Source organism: Vespula pensylvanica, chromosome 12 (assembly GCF_014466175.1).
Source record: "Vespula pensylvanica isolate Volc-1 chromosome 12, ASM1446617v1, whole genome shotgun sequence".
In the NCBI taxonomy this organism is placed as follows: Eukaryota; Metazoa; Arthropoda; class Insecta; order Hymenoptera; family Vespidae; genus Vespula; species Vespula pensylvanica.
This window is the reverse complement of record NC_057696.1, coordinates 1918498-1935972: the sequence shown is the minus strand read 5'-3', so window position 1 is coordinate 1935972 and position 17475 is coordinate 1918498. Positions and strand designations below refer to the sequence as shown.

Below are 17475 nucleotides of genomic sequence, written 5' to 3'. Positions count from 1 at the left end.
TTTTTTTTTCTCTCTTCTATCTCGCTTCAATTTCGTAAAATTAGGAATAATTCAAATAACACTAATGATCCAAAGTACGACAGGAAAAACCGTTCGATGATAGTATTTTCAAGTGTTCATTAGTACAGGATTTGTCTCTCTCTCTCTTCGTCTATTTTCGTCTGTCTAATTCGCTCAATCTCTCTCACCCTACCTCTGTTTCCCTCTGCTACACCCTCTATTTTACCTTTCCCATTCTCTCTCTGTCTCTACGTGTCCCTCCCTCTTTTCGTACATAACGAGCGTTCCGAGCTAACCGTAATTGTGAAGGGAGCAACTTGCGATGCACGCTTTAATATTTTCGCCTAGAATTTTAACAAGGAGAAACAATAACCGAAACTATGTTTATTAAGTTCCTTAATTCTCTTTTAACAAGTTTTAATACGCATCGCTGAATCACACATATTCTAACTTGACAAAGAAGAATTTGGAATTTACATAAATATACGCTTATATATGTTTGTGTGTATATATAATTATGATGCATGTATGTATGTATGCACGTACGTATATCTCTAATTTAATAAAATATTAAAATTCTTCGTTTTCTTCGAAACAGCAAAAATCAAACAAAGCCATCTAAAATATACAATGTTTCTTAATTTTTAATTTTTCAATTTTAAGAAAGAAAACAATTAAAAAGATAAAAAGAGAAATTGATTTTTCTAATTCAACATCTGACATATCCTATATTTTCGAAACTGATCTCAAACCCGTATCTTTTTTAACGTATGTATGTATGTATGTATATAACAGAGAACCGTGGGATCGTTGAACGTATCTCACTCTTATGAATAATCATTATCCCTCCAGTAGATATAACGTACATGAAATATACACACCGCAGTTATTTTCTCAGCTTTCGATTTACTTTTGCCCTGGAGGGAGACATTAAGCGTCTTTGAGTTTAAAGTTGCAAACTTTGCCCAAGGGATGTTAAAAGAGAATAAGAAAGAAAGAGGAAAAGCTATCTTTCTATCTGCCGTTCTCTGTCCCTTTCTGACCGCTTAAAGACACAACAATTTCACTTCCCTCTTTTCGCTATTTCTACCAGCATTATACGAAGAACATTATACGATGAGAATTGAAATTCAAGCGTACGTTTCTACAAGAAATCTTTGAATAAAGAAACGAATGTTCGCTTAAAAGATTCGGATTTTCAAACAGATCTTTATTCTAAGTGGATTTTAAATTATCCGGAAAGAAAAAAATTTAAAAGAAAAGAAGAGATATGGACGCACGTAGGAATATAAATTAAAAATTGAATTAATGAGTACCGCAAAGGAAAAAAAGAAAAAATTAGAATGGAGAAGAAGAAAAAATTAATATGAATTTGCTTGACTGTATAATTAATTTTTTTAGAAATAATATGATATGATAAAAGTTATAGGTTAAGAAGAAGAAGAAGAAAGAGATAAAAAAGAAAAGAAGAGAAACGTACTTGTTTCATTTACAGCGATTAAAATAAATTTAATAAGACTCTTATTTTCTCTTATTTAATTTTTAATAATGACTAATTTATGATATTAATAATTATGAGAGAGATATAAAGTGTGTCCATATTTCACGATAATGAATGTTGACGTTGAATTTAATATCTGTCAAAATACATGATTGCATACAATATACGATTATATCAAAAGTGTTTATCAGATTTGACAGGAGATTATTTTGCAATAACAGATGAAGTTAGGAATAAGATAATGATCGAAGTGATGAAAATAAATTTGAAAGCCAAATTCAGTGAATAAGAAGATAATACCAAATAAATGAAAGGATGCAAAATTAATGAGTTAAACAAAAGCTGAGGTAATAGATCGGAAATTTTTTTCGGATAATGATTTCATTGCTTCTTATTAATGACCGGATTAGTTATTTTTTTTTTTTTTGTGATCGTATGTCAGTATCATTATCGTTGTTTTTTTTCTTCCTTTGTATTTTCCTTTTTTTAAACAGATCGTTGTATATAGCACGATTATCTAATTGACGTAGCAAAACAAACCAAAGTGAGCCATATAACTCTATAGTATTTTCTGTATCTAACAAATCAATCGTTCCTTTATAAAGCATATAAATCTGGTTATTGATAGTAGGATATTTTTACGGATAAAATAACATCGGGACAGCTTTAATTCTACTCTACTCCATATTTCTCTCCCTATCAATCTCTGTCTGCGTATCTGTTTCCCCTTTTTTTTTTTATTCTGTTTTTTGCACAATTTAAAATTTGATCGAATACGAAATACTTTTCATTTTTTTTTTTTTCTTTTAGTCTTCAGCTGTCCTGATCTTTTATTTTGTTTTCTTCAAAATTGAAAGCAATTGTGACGAATCAATCACTCGTTTTTTTTTTACAATCCACGAAGTAATAAAAAATTATGATGGTTTATAAGAAAATATTTGATTGAAAGAGAAGATATATATATATAAGTCTCAATAAAATATCAATAAAATCATATGAAAATTAATTTCTAAAATGTTGCAATATTACTAAATGTTAACGCGGCTAAAAAGATTCTTCGGGCAGTAACACATATATGTTACACATATATATCTTAAATGCAAATATACAAAACAAATACATAAATCTACGTGGGCGGTTCTTCAAACATTACAATCTGTTTCATCCTCGATAAAATCTTAAATAAACCGTAATAAAAATTTCTCTACGTAGATATTTGTGTACATGCGCGTGGGTATCTACCTATGTATTTTTATATTGAAATTAAAAGCAATCAATTTCTTTTTACATTTCCGAATGCATAAAAAAGGAATGAAGATATTTACTTATGAAGATAAAATCACGTCGATAAAATAACGAAAGGAAATGAGTTTTCCTAGGAAAAAAAAATTCATTAAAAATATTCATTCGATTTCAGCAAAAATTATAAATACTAATTTTAACACGTAAAAAAAATTCATTAAAATCATAATTTTGAGAAATACCGTGAAAAAAAAATATCAAAAATAGATTAACTTTTAAACGATACGTTTTCTTTTTTCTTTCTTTTTTTTCCATAGACGACGAAAATAACTGTCACAATAACTTAAATTAACTGTATGTAATTCTCAGAACTTTGTAAAACATGAGCACTAGGGATATTCAAGTGTAAACAAGATTTTAACCATAAAGCTGCGTAATAGTCCCCTCTCTTGGAAACGTGCTGGGACGAGAACGCAAGGCATTTAGGGGATAATCGATAGTCGCATGAAAAGCAAACCGCCTTGCAGTTCATAGAATACATCGCTAATTATGAACTACATTTATGGTTAAAATAATGTCTATTAAATTTTAAAGAAAATAAAAGAAAACGGAAAAGGAAATGTAAAAAGAAATCAACCGAATTACTATTTTTATTGATATTTGAATTGATCGATACTTCTAATCCGATAGATAACGTTTATTTTGAGATTAATAAAAAAAATTAGAAGAATTGCCACGGACAATAAGTTAAAACCGAACAAAATCTATCGCTTTTAAATAAAACCATGCCTTTTATCGAATGGTATTCGTTTTTACACGATACAATATATTCGTATTTTTACTCATATACCATATAGAATTAATATACCGTAACATACCGAATGCACAGAAACGTATAAAGTAATAAGCGTTACTGTCAACTCGAATAATCTGCAAACTAACTCTTTGACAATTTTCTCTTTCAATCAATTTAATTTCTCATTTCGTAAACATTCGCAAATTGTCATTATTCAAGAGAGACAAAAAGATGATCATTCATTTAACAGGGAATTAAAAGTAAAGAGAAAAAAAAAAGTAATTAAAATTCGATCAAATAAATTGCATCTCACATATCATGATAAAACGATGACCCCTATTATTCAAATATCAAATTGATGAAAGCTACACGATATCATCTGGATATATATAGAAGATAAAAAGTAAATATACATATTCTCTCGCGAAGGGAAATTTCCAACGGAAAAAAAAAGTACGATTAATTTGTAAAGCTAATCGATCGAATACGAAAATTGATTACAATTATATCCAATTTGGATTGCAAAAAAAAACAAAAAAAGAAAAAAAAGAATAAGTCACGAAAAGGACACTCGGTTGAATTCTAAGTTACGTGAAAAAAAAAACGTGATTGGTTCATCACATACGCGAAATAATACACGTTGGTTTATTTTACTACGTTAATTAGACAGTCGTGCTATATACAACGATCTGTATTTTTGAAAAAAAAAAAAATAAATAAATAAAATAACAATACCGACAAAGGAATATAAAATCTTTCAAAAGCAGTCGGCTACACATTGAAAATCATTTGACGAAATTGTATATAATTAAATGAAATTGCAATATTCATCGAAGCAACGTATTATCTTTATAATAATTCTACTTTGAATCTTTCTTTCCTCTTTTTTTTTTTTTTTTTCAATTAATGGTTTCGAATCCTTTCATCTATTTAATATCATTATCTTACTCATTGAATCATTTCAAATTCATTTTTATTAGTTTGATTATTTGAATCCTTTTAAGCGAACATTCGTGCGATTTGATTGTGACTTAAATTTTAACGATTAAGAAAAGAGAGACAAAAATTGAGAAAACGCAGAGGGAAAAAAAGAAAGAAAAAGCAAGTAAGAGAATTATGTTCTTCGTAGCCATAGAATAATTAAGAAAAAGTGAATCAAGAAAGAATATGCTATCAAATTTTCGTTATTAAATATCTGCTATTAAATCCATCTTTGGTTATTATCGAACAAGGATATAAAAGAAATTCAAATATTATAATTCCAAAAAAGAGTGAGAAATATAGAGCAAGAAATAGTGAGAGTAACAGATAGAACGATCTCTGTATATATACATAGATTGTACATACGTATGTGCAAATATGTACGAACATACTACGTATCACGTATCTCATATAGAGATACATACATTCAAAAGCGTATCTATTTACAAAGAGAAATTAGGCGAGAGGGTCTCTTAGTACACACAGATGTAGACTCCTCTTACAGCCAATAACGTGAGCCCTTAGTAATATAGAAGCCGCGGTTACCCATTTCGTATTACCCTACTATTACTACACAGTTACTATATACACTACATTCTCTATTACCGGAATAATCGCGACTTGATGACAATCGTCACGATTACGAATGAACGAGCTAACTTAAACTTTCTTTTACCATTATCATCCGATAAACTCTCACCGAAATTTCTCCTACTATTAATTAATTATTAATTTCTTCTACTATTTCTCTTTTTTTCTTTTTTTGTTCTTTTTCCTTTTTCTTTTTGTTTTTTTGGTTTGTTTTCTCCTCGTTCTTTTATTCTTTCTTTTTTTCTTTTTTGATTTTTCTCTTCTACTTTTCTCTATTCTAGATATTCTAAACACAATACGATTAGAGAGATTATTTTTTAATTTATATACAACGAATTATCCGAATATGGATTGTAGTTAAATTCTCATTGATTATATTTAATGAACGGTCACACAAATTACTTTCTATATTTTTTTATCGGTTAATTCCTTTCAACATAATTACTTAGTCAAAACAAATTAACTTCATCGTGTTTCCCTGCTTTTGTCGGTGGGATATAATTGATGAATTGTTTGTAAAATAATTAATTCGAATTGTTCAAGTATTTACACTAACCTAATTACTAAATAGCCAGTTATCCGATTTCAGTATTCTCTAACTTTGACGGAATAATTATATCCTAATTAATTTCAATCAATTAAATTTAATGAATGTGAATTGTTTTCAAAGTAATCATTAATGATTCACAAAAATATAATTATGTATTCTGTATTCTTTTGTTTCCTTTCCTTTTTTTAAATAAGTATTAAAAAAGTTAACACAAATCCATTAGTGAGATATCTAAATTTGTCTGACCGGATTATCTTAAATTTGATAAAATTATATACCATTTCAATTTAAATCGATTAAATATTACTAATTATTAAATTGTTCTATAATAATAATAGTAATAATAATAATAATATTAAAAATATCCAAATATTTACTTTTACGATGATCAATTAATTCGATACCTAACCAAATTTGATTTGACTTTATCACCCAATATCACATATCTCTCCGATTTAAATTAACAAGATATAATCGATAAATAAATATCTAAAAAAGAATAACTCTGTATATACGAGTATTTAACGCCAATCCATTAATCGGATATCTATAGTTAGTAATTGATTCGATTATCGCAAGTTTGATGAACCGAATATTCTGTAATTCAATTTTGAAGGTTAATAACATTATCGATTGGAGTGTCCAAGTAACTAGTTGCCTATGTAAAGGAAAAGCACTACTTTAAGCAAACCCAATGATTAAAGCTACAATGGAACAACCGGTTAGCTCGTTCGGATGTAGTAACCCGATAGAATTGTCTGCGGCTTTTACCCCGCACGAATCAAACTGCATTTCACCAATTACAATACCTACACACTGCGCGATATGATAAACCATCATCTACTGTGACTCGCGCGTTGCGGTCATTTAATTAATACACGAATAAACCGATACGCGTGAAAATGAAAATTGTCAATTTTGCTGAATAATTCTATATACATATATATATACATATATACATATATACATATAAATATATTTTTTGATTTATATACAAAAAAGAAAAAGAGATAGAGAGAGTGAAAAAGAGAGAGGAAAAAGGATACAGAAAATAACATACACAGAGAAAGAGAAAAAGAGAGAGAGAAAGGGAGGGAGAGGGGGAGGGAGGGAGGGGGGAGGGAGGGAAGGGGGGTGGGTGGGAGAGAAGGGGGGTGAGAGGGAGGGGGGTGGGCGGGTGGGTTTCTAGGTGGGTGGGTGGGTGGGAGGTTAGGAGACTGATCGGAAGTGCGAGAAGGATAAAGAGAGAACATAAATTTTCGTTGTGTTGATTGACTTTTCAGATATTTTCTATAAAATCTAAATTAATTGATAAAATTCGAAAGAAAAAAAAAAGAAATGATTTCGTTGAATAATAAACAATAATTTTAACAAACCGTGGTCTCTTTAATTTTCTATTGATAAATTATTACGTTTTTATATAAGCTTAATCAAATGTGTTTGTCCCCTCCCTTTAAATAAAAAATCTTGATTTATATACGTATTTATATCTATATTTCTTTTCTTATTTATAGTAATTACATTTATAATAATTATTCAAGTATATTATAGTGACAATTATTACTAAGATTATAGTGACATCTAACACGGAACGACACAAAAGTCACATTTATAATATAAACTTATCCTTTACGATTCTAACTTAAATTTGTATTTAATTTGTTATAATTTATGCCTGACTGGTCGACGGTTTTGCTTCCTCTTCTTCCTCTCTGTAATACAAGGCGAAAATAGTAACTTATGTCCCTATCTTTTTCTCGGCTACCGGTTTGTTTACTTTTTATCTTGCTTTTTCTCGTTCTCGAAAATATTTTGTTTATAACATCGAGCAAAAATTAGAATGAAAAATTAACTTACGGATGCGTTGTTACCGATGGTCTCGGTCCTGTTTCACTTGGAACTAAAGAAGTTGGCGATAGTATTATCGACGATGTTGTCATCGATGTCGACGGGGTTGTGTCTAGTTCCAGTGTTATTGTCGTTGTCACCGTCGGCCTCCCCGTCGTCGTCTTTCTGGCCGACATTTGACTTGTCGATACGTCCGGAGTTTCCAATTCTATACCATTTTCGCGATTCAGCCTCCTCCTCTCGAAGCACATCCTTATACATAGTATGGCCTTACCGATGAGGAAGCTTACGAGGCCTATAAGTGCCACTGTCACTAATGCACTTAGTATTGTCATGGCCATTACGTACCATCCAATTACTTATAACAGAAAAAGAAACAAAAAATCGCAGTTAGAAAACCAAAGCTCGACAAGATTCATTTCTGTTTTAAAATCTATCTTAATTATCTCTCTCTCTCTCTATTCCGGCGAGCCTCCCGACCTCGCACCCACCCACCTACCTTCCCTCCCTCCCACCCCTCCTCCCTTCCACCCATCCCCCCTCCCTCCCTCCCCCCTCCCTCCCTCCCTCTCTCCCTCCCTTTCTCTCTTTCTTTCTATCTTTCTATGTGTTCCTATCTATTTTTCTGTATCTCTTTCTCACTCTCTCTCTTGTATATAAATAGAAAATATTAGATCAACTCATAAATAAATTCTATATATCATTCTATCTTAATTATTTTATATCGTATATATAAAGTTTCAGTAGTTAAATGAAGGATAAGAAATGTAATACAAGAATCCATTTTTACACTTCATATTTTATTTTAGAAAATTGTGTTCTCCAGATAGCAAATATATATCTACAAGCATATATACAATATTTTCGAGTAAAAAATTTTTTCCCCTTTTTAATAAAATATGTATCTACAGATTAACATTATTATCATTAACATTAAATTTTTTATTTACACAGTTTAAATTTAACACTTTTTTTTTTTCAAGAGGATAAAAGAAAGTCATAATAATTTATGCTACACCCAATACAGAAACATTAATTGAAATGAAAATGATGTGAAAATGAGAACTAATGAAGATGAAACGAAGTGCCTTTAGCAAATCACATCATTACTCGTTAAATCATATATATATGACTTATTTCGACAGTATTGGAATGAATAAATGCTATCTAGATAAGAGGAATTTAATTGGCATTTAATTTGACCTTGGACATAATGTCATGAATTTGATTTATGAAGTTGATTTATGAAATTGATTTATGAAGTTGATATATGAAATTGATTTATGAAGTTGATTTATGAAGTTGATTTATGAAGTGAATTTGTTAAAAATGGAACGACGATTGAAAAAAAATGGTGATTATACATATAAATATTGAAACTTTAATATAATACACTATTAGAAATTATTTTATAATTAAACTTATATTTTATAATTAAACTTATTTTATAATTAAACATGCACATATATATAAATCTCTTTTTTCCTTTCCATTAAAATTATATATATATTATATGTTTATATACATATGTAAATAATTTTAATGGAAGGGAAAAAAGAAAAAAAGATATTTATAAAAAAAAATTGTAAAGAGTTAACATATTAACATTAAAAAAAATGAAATATGGAAAATGTCATCTACAATAAACACGAAAGATTTACCCATATTATGATTTTAAAGATAATTTTTTTAAAGATTGCACATTAAAATTCTTATCGTAAAATTTTCGTTTCTATTTAAAAGTTAAATGAAACTCTTCCACAACTGATCTGTATCTCTCTACAAAAACTACCCGTTATGTTTACACTTTCATGAATCTTTCAGGATAGTTACCGTACCCACCTCTTTTAGTTGTAAACTACTTCAAATCAAAAGACCTAAAGAAAACACCGAGCAAGACGAGCTTCGGTATTAAAAGTATTTAGTTATTATTACGAACCATATAAATAGCAAAGATGGATATATTTTTAAATGCTGCTCATCTAATCTTTTTCTCTCTAAAGTTTAATTGCCTTGAAATGGTTAGTTAATAGTTTTAATTAGTTTTCTTTTCTCTCTTTTTTCTTTATTTTTCTTGTCCGTTTAAAAATTAGTTTCAAAAAAAATGTTATATATTTAACACAGCACACAGATCACGAAATATTTTGTATTGTTTCATTTATATTTTATCTATTAATAAATTAGAAAATAGAACAAATTCGTACGTTAGATTTGTGAGTTCGGAAATTTTTTACTATTTACTAAAAAACTAAAGAGAGAAAAAGAGAAGGGGAAGAGGGGTGGTATGGGGATGGAGGTGAGGGGATGGGGAAGAGAAGGGGAGGGAAGCGGGAGGGAATGAGGAGAAACATAGAAAGGGAGAGAAACATTTAAAAATATTATTCATGCTATCAGTCTCCTCTAATTAATAAATCCTTTACTAGGTTTTTAAATAATCCCAACATCAGTGTGAAATATCAGATCAGTTGTCATGTTTTAATTATGAAAAATAAGTGAAAGAAAAAAAAATGATTAATAACATAGAAATAAATTTTCCTATTTTCGTTTGAATTCGATTTATCCTAATTTGAAAAATGTTTTCAATTGATCTACAAAAAAAAAAAAAAAAAGAAAAAATAATGTATTAATTTTTAATATGATGACATCAGACGTTTAAAAGAATTACATTCAAATTTTCTAATCTCTTTTGATGAATAAATTTTTTTATGGATAGCTATATGTTAATTTGATAATAAATTATTTCAATATGTAACTCTTTACGCGAAAAAATGAATTGAAAGTATCTAAATTGAAATATCTAATATACCCCTATTTTTATATTGAATTTACAAAAATAGATGAATGAATGAATGAATGGATGATGCATGCATGAATGAATGAATAATATAATAAATTTTGTACATAAACATCTCACAATAGATTCTATTTTATATTTTTATAATCTATATCCATCATATGTAGCGATTACTGTTGAAAGTGGAAGTTGTAATATTTTTTACATATAATATAAGAAATCGTTATAAAATAATTAAAAACCCCATTATCGCCCGAAAATGAGCACGAAAATTATTAATAGATAGCTATAGTAACTTCCACTTTCATCAGTAGAAGAGTTATTGTAATGTTTCGTGTCGTATGTTCGCGGAACATTGTTATTGGTGTTTGTGTTTTTTGTTTGTGAATAATATTTTGTAATATCGGTGTTTGTGTTGTTGGTGGTATTTTTTAATTGGTTTTTGTTTTTCGCTGATGGATCAATGTTATTTTTATTATCTAATCTATCAGTAAGTGTAGCATTAGTTGTCCTTTCTTTTATCCTCATACCATTGTTAGTTAAAGCTATCCGATGAATGTGACCACCAACTTCAGCTATATGTTGCCCTACTACAAGAACATCCTTATCTTCAACTTTGTTACGACCCCTAAAATTACTAGGCATACTATCACTAATTCTAGCTGCCCCCATATAAGTACTTGGCATATTCGGGCTGGGTCGTTCTGAATATATGATGTTCTTGTTAGGCATAGTTTCACTATTAGCTTTAATTTTATTGTTAGGCTCAGTTTTAATATTGGCCTCAGTTTTATTGTTAGCTTTATTTGCATTAATATTCTCAATTTTATTATTAGACTTAGCTGAGTTAGTAGTCTCAATTTTATTATTATCTTTAATTGCATTAATAATTTTAGCTTTATTATTAGCTTTACTTGCATTAATAACTTTATTTTTGTTATCAGGTCTAGTTTCATCGGTAGCTTTAACTTTGTTACTATTCTTCGTTTCATTAGTAACCCTAGTTCTATTATTAACTCTATTTGTCTTCGTAGATTTAGCTCGGTTGTTAGGCCTATTTCTTCTATTATTTTTGGTTGCATTACTAGCCGTGATTGCATTACCTACCCTACTCGTTTTACTAGTTCTAGTAGTATCACTAGCCGTAATCGTACTAGAATTGGTTATACTACTAGCTTTAAGGGCAGCTGGTATTTTAGCTGGGTAATCAACCACGGCTGTATTGACACCTTGAACTGTATCATAAGCCTTAATCGTATCATAGGCCTTAACAGTATCATAAGCCTTAGTCGTGTTAGATGCTGTATCACTAGCCGTATCGAAAGCCTTAGCCATATCACGAAATGAAACTGTATTTTCAAATGAGAGAAATTTTACATTGTTAATTCAAATTGTATATAGTAACTATTTTTGTACTTTTCTACGCATAGATTTAGGACAAACATAAACAAATTATTAAAACAAATACATACCAGATCCGGACTCAGCGTTGGTGTTTGGAGAAATAGTAGTAACGTTCTCCTTGGGTTCTAAATTTCTAACCGCTGGATGGATGAACTTCGGCATTTCATGGCCTGTATTATAATCATGATCATAATTGTTATTATAATCATAATTATTAGTTATTATGACAGTGACGATGACGATGACAATGACAGCGACGATGACGAGACGACGACGACAAGGACAGTAATGATGATAAAGATTATCAGCATAACATCATCAGACCAGTATCGGTAGTAGTAACGTCGGTGATAGCATCAGTCCCAGTAGAGTATCAGCAACAGCGATAGCAGTAACAGAAAGAAAATAATATTTTGTTTTAATTATTTTTTTCAATTTTTACTTCATCATTGTTTTTCTCTTTTTTTTTTTTTCTTTCTTTTGGTACAGTGAGCGAGTTTATAGAAATTATCTTTCGAAACTATTGAGCGAATTAATTATCGACGATTAAAAAAATAAGTATACGTAACTTTTTGTTAAACAGTTATAAAATTCTACGAGTTCCTTGTTTATATTATAGAATAATCGACATTTGTATCGCTCAAGAGTTTCGAATATTGAAATTGTTATATTGATATAAATTTATATGCAGTCAGAAATATAAACTCGAAGTTAATTGATTTCGTTGAAAAATATTCTACTTATAGAAAAATTGTCTGATACAATGTATAATTTTTAATCGTTAACCGACCAAAATGCGATACTTGTAAATAATAATAACTACTACTACTATGTAAAAATATTATAAAATGTTGTTGAGTGTATTTTGTTTATATACCATTATTATGAATTTGTAGTTAGTCATAGCAAATAATAATTAAAACGTTTTGGTGTTTAAATTAAAATTTTGTCATGCGAATATTTCAATTTTTTGTTTAAAAAAAACTAATGCAGTAGTTAACCAAGAAATAACAACAAGAATAACAATCATGGAAATTTACCGTAAGCCGCGGCTATCAAAATAACCCGCAAGAAGAAGATATTCATGGTATTCTCCATTTGGTAGATCCTACGCTGTCGTATCTTTTCACTGGTTGTTAATTCTTCCCGAAGGATTCGCACGAGAGCTTTCTTTAAAAGCTGCTGCAAATCTGCGCACCTGAAATTAATTTTTTTTTCTTTATTAGTTTATTTTTTCTTGTATACATTTTTTACTTATAACTAAACATCCATGAGTGTATTCTTATTTTACGAACAAACACATTTATTTTGATGATTCAATTTGTATGTATGTATGTATGTGTTATTATACTCGTGGTTATCAAACAAATAACTCGCACAATCTTCTTTCACATTACATATGTAAATAGGATGTAGCGGGTATACAGGTCTTTATTTGATGTTAGCTATCATATATGTGTAAACATTATTACGTCATAGAAACGAATTTCTGTCGTTTTCAAATTATTCCTGAATCAACGAAAACGTACCAAATGTATCTCTTTCTTTCTTTTTTTTGTGTCTATATATGCAGCTCTGTATATATATTTATATATATATATATATGTATGTATTAGGTTATGTGTATATATATATATATCTATAATAGCTTATATGGTTACATTATAGACGATGTACACGTATATAAGCGACACAAAAGGAAGTTATAATTCGGCAAAAATTTTTTTAAACAATTACAAAATTCAATTACTTTTTTTTAAGATTTCTTTTGTCTTGGATTAATTCAATTTACAAGCAATAATTTTATTTTAATTTGAAATGTATCATTTGGATTGAATCTTTCATATATCTATTCCATCGAAAAATGTTTAATTCATCTTATGTATGTATGAGTATGCGTAATTGATACATTAATTTACTGAAAAATATGTTTAAGATAACGTTTTCGTTGAATTTCGGAATAACGTTATAGATAATATGTTTTTATAAGCGCTTCAAATTGTATGAGTAAATATAATTTAATATTTAATCATTCGTTTAAAATAATTTTCTCATGGAAACCTATGTAAATATATCTTGTAATATAATGTAAATAATGTTTTTCTATTATGTATATATATAAATATGTGATATTGATGTAAATAATGATTTTGTAAATATCGTTAAAATAATACAATTAAATAATTAATAATAAAAAATCTTATTTTCTTTCCTTCCTTTGTAGAATAGTATCGATATGATAAGATATAATATATATTGAATCATTGCTAGAAATAATAAATCGATATAGATGCAGTTACTTTCATAAATATAATATAAATATAAAATCCCGTACACAGGCACAGTACGTGTAAATTAAATTGTTTTAATATGAAGCACGTCGGTTCCAATCAGAAGTCAACAATATTACATTCACGCCCGCTGAGGGCTTTGTGACGATATGGCATACTCATTGTCTATTGTAATATTTCTAAAGCTTGGCTGCGAATCATCGCTAATTGGAAAGGATCCTTTCTCTGTTCCGTCCCATACATTTTTAAACAGAAATAGTATCTTAAACAAAACGAAAAAAAATAAATAAATAAATAAATAAATAAATAAATAAATAAATAAATAAATGAAAGAAATAAAATGAAAAAGAGAAGTAGATTGAAAGGAAAAGGAGAAAAGAAGAGAAAAAATTAATTAAACGAATATCCGATATCGAATTAAACGAATGCACTCGCATTGAAATAAAAGGACGACATATTTCGAAGTTCGTTACAAAAAAGAAAAAGATTTCACTCTTCCGTCAAGTGAATTTTTTTTTTTTTTTTTTTTTTTTTTTTTTTTTTTTTTTTTTTTTTTTTTTTTTTTTTTTTTTTTTTTAAGAATATGAATGATACATAAAAGATAAAAAATGATCTATTTTATTTTAATTTTATATATTAAAATTGATACTAATAATTACCAGAATGGAAAAGAGCGGAACGTTGCCGATATAAAACTGCTCTATATATGAAGACAGTTCGATGTATCGAGGAAGACTGACTCCTGGGCCGACATTATGAAAACCTTACCTTCTTGTATATGATCTTACGTCACAAGATGGCAGAGTAATTGTACATAGATAGAACATATTGTCTTAATATGGGCCCTTCGATATCGAACGGTCTTAAATCAATCATTTATCTCGAAAATTCATTCGATTTATTTCAAATATTCTCAGATATAATGTTTTCTTTTTGCTTCTTTTAATATATTTTTAATATCCTTTTAATATATTTTCTTTTTTCTTTTATACCTTTATCACAAAAGTATATTAAAAAAGTATAACAATAAAAATGTATTTAAAAAAATGTTAAATAATTATAAATAAATATATTAAATGAATTTTATATCGAAAGTTCGTGTCAGAGTTCATAGCAAACGATATTATATATTCGTCGGCAAATAAAATTGATTCGACTGTCATTCGATATATTGAATATATATATTTTAAACATCACGATAAAGACCCTCCCACACATTTCCCAGATATCCGAGCTTGCGCTTACAGCGCTATAGCGGAGAAATTTATAAACCATGCTTTATCGCATAACTTTGAGAGACTCAAAATTACTTCCTTACGAAGAACGGAAGAGTGAGGTTGTAGCAGAGGTTAGAGTCCTCCAATCTAACAACCCGAATCTACGATGATGTCTGAACAGTAAAAATTGTTGTCATCTCGTATTATTCCGAATATTCAACAAAATGTCTGATAATCGAAATCCATCATTCGATATTTTATCCGAAGCAGTGAAGTCTATTCAAAAGTGTCTACAATGTTCGATTTGGTAAGCACATTTCTATCATAAAAATATGAATGAAAAAAAACAAATAAAACAAATGAAGTCGAAAAAAAAGTGAATATCGACAAGATTTTAATAACTGCCGATCATCTTAAACAATTGCCAAATTTTGGTATTATATCTATTATGTTTCAATGAATTTTGTTTTCTTTATCTTTTTTCTGGTCAATTAGATCAAAAATTAAAAGGAATTTTGAAAAAAATATTAAAATAACAATCTTATATTAAACTCTTTTGCTATTAGATATATAATTCTACAATACTTCCCATGCGCTTTGAAACGTATAAAGCAACAATCGATCTCTGAAAGCTAGATCTTCATATGTCTTCTTTATAGAGTCATCAAAGTATGCTGTCGGTAATATTAAGTGTAATCTTTCTTTTATTTCTTCTAAGTCTAGAAGCGAATTATCCGTAACTTGATATATAAACTCCATCAATTTTTTTATAGTTTGGATATGCTTTCTGCAGCAGTGAAAACAAAGTGTGGACATTCTTTTTGTCGTCCTTGTTTAAAACCAGTATTAAGTAGAAGACATCCTAAATGTCCTCTATGTAACAATGTTATACAAAAAAGACATATTAAAAAGAACTTGAATATACAGAAGTATATTAATCATTTCAATCATCTTGTTCGTGCTATTCGTCAAGATACAAACACCGACAGTAAGTAAAAACTCTTATCTTTTATAAAGATCACAATCAATGTATCATGTGATTTACATTCATAATTCTTTCGTAAGTTAACAAGAAGTCATAATTACGTTAAAGACCTGAATGAGACGTTATTATACATTTTTTAATTTTACCATTATTTTAACTAAATTAAAATAATTAAATTTCTTTTTGATACTAACAAATGTATATAAATCTGATCATTCAGTCAAAATAAGATGATCTCCTTCAAGGAATCATAATCGAACTAGAGACATGAATGAAACGTTATTATATATTTTTTAATTCTACCATTATTTTAACTACGTTAAAATAATCAAATTCTTTTTTTGATATTAAAAAGTGTATATAAATCTGATCATTCAGTCGAAATAAGATGACCTCCATCAAGGAATCATAATCGAACTAGAGACATAAGTGAAACATTATTATACATTTTTCAATTCTAACATTAGTTTAACTAAATTAAAAAAATCAATTTTCTTTTTGATACTAGAAAGTATATATAAATCTGATCATTCAGTCGAAATAAGATGACCTCCATCAAGGAATCATAATCGAACTAGAGACATAAGTGAAACGTTATTATACATTTTTCAATTCTAACATTAGTTTAACTAAATTAAACAAATCAATTTTCTTTTTGATACTAGAAAATATATATAAATCTGATCATTCAGTCGAAATAAGATGATCTTCAAGGAATCATAATCGAACTAGAGACATAAGTGAAACGTTATTATACATTTTTCAATTCTAACGTTATTTTAACTAAATTAAAAAAATCAATTTTCTTTTTGATACTAAAAAGTATATATAAATCTGATGATTCAGTCGAAATAAGACGATATCCTTCAAGGAATCATAATCGAACTGGAGACATGAATGAAAGGTTATTAGAGTCTTTTACTTCTATCATTATTTTAACTAAATTAAAAAAATCAATTTTCTTTTTGATACTAAAAAGTGTATATAAATCTGATGATTCAGTCAAAATAAGATGATCTTTAAGGAATCATAATTGAACTGGAGACATGAATGAAAGGTTATTAGAATCTTTTACTTCTATCATTATTTTAACTAAATTAAAAAAATCAATTTTCTTTTTGATACTAAGAAGTGTATATAAATCTGATGATTCAGTCAAAATAAGATGATCTCCTTCAAGGAATCATAATTGAACTGGAGACATGAATGAAAGGTTATTATAATCTTTTACTTCTATCATTATTTTAACTAAATTAAAAAAATCAATTTTCTTTT

The 17475-nt window shown here is 28.3% G+C and overlaps 2 protein-coding genes across 2 annotated transcripts in view; one reads left to right on the top strand and one right to left on the bottom strand.

Annotated features, from left to right (window-relative positions):
• Positions 1–10549: 10549 nt before the first annotated feature.
• LOC122633592 (putative uncharacterized protein DDB_G0282133) lies at positions 10550–14160 on the bottom strand. The gene is made up of 3 exons (XM_043821625.1): positions 14118–14160; positions 11776–11877; positions 10550–11652 (listed from the first exon to the last, which is right to left on the bottom strand). Exons 1-3 carry the CDS (start codon positions 14158–14160, stop codon positions 10550–10552), a joined length of 1248 nt encoding a protein of 415 aa, XP_043677560.1.
• A 1223-nt stretch (positions 14161–15383) lies between these two features.
• LOC122633591 (breast cancer type 1 susceptibility protein homolog) overlaps positions 15384–17475 on the top strand; it is a 19437-nt gene continuing 17345 nt past the window's right edge. Inside the window, exons 1-2 of the mRNA XM_043821622.1 lie at positions 15384–15522; positions 15989–16203. Coding sequence (XP_043677557.1) covers positions 15440–15522; positions 15989–16203 — 298 coding nt within the window. The 5' untranslated portion in view covers positions 15384–15439. The remainder of the gene's footprint in view (positions 15523–15988; positions 16204–17475) is intronic.

Bases quoted from the DNA above. Each gene is read 5' to 3' on its own strand.
- LOC122633592 (XM_043821625.1), bottom strand. From the start codon at position 14,160: ATGAGTATGCCATATCGTCACAAAGCCCTCAGCGGGCGTGAAT. The intron at 11,878-14,117 runs GTAATATTGTTG...ATTATAATACAG, and splicing joins AGCCCTCAGCGGGCGTGAAT to GCCATGAAATGCCGAAGTTC. The intron at 11,653-11,775 runs GTATGTATTTGT...TTGAAAATACAG, and splicing joins CAACGCTGAGTCCGGATCTG to TTTCATTTCGTGATATGGCT.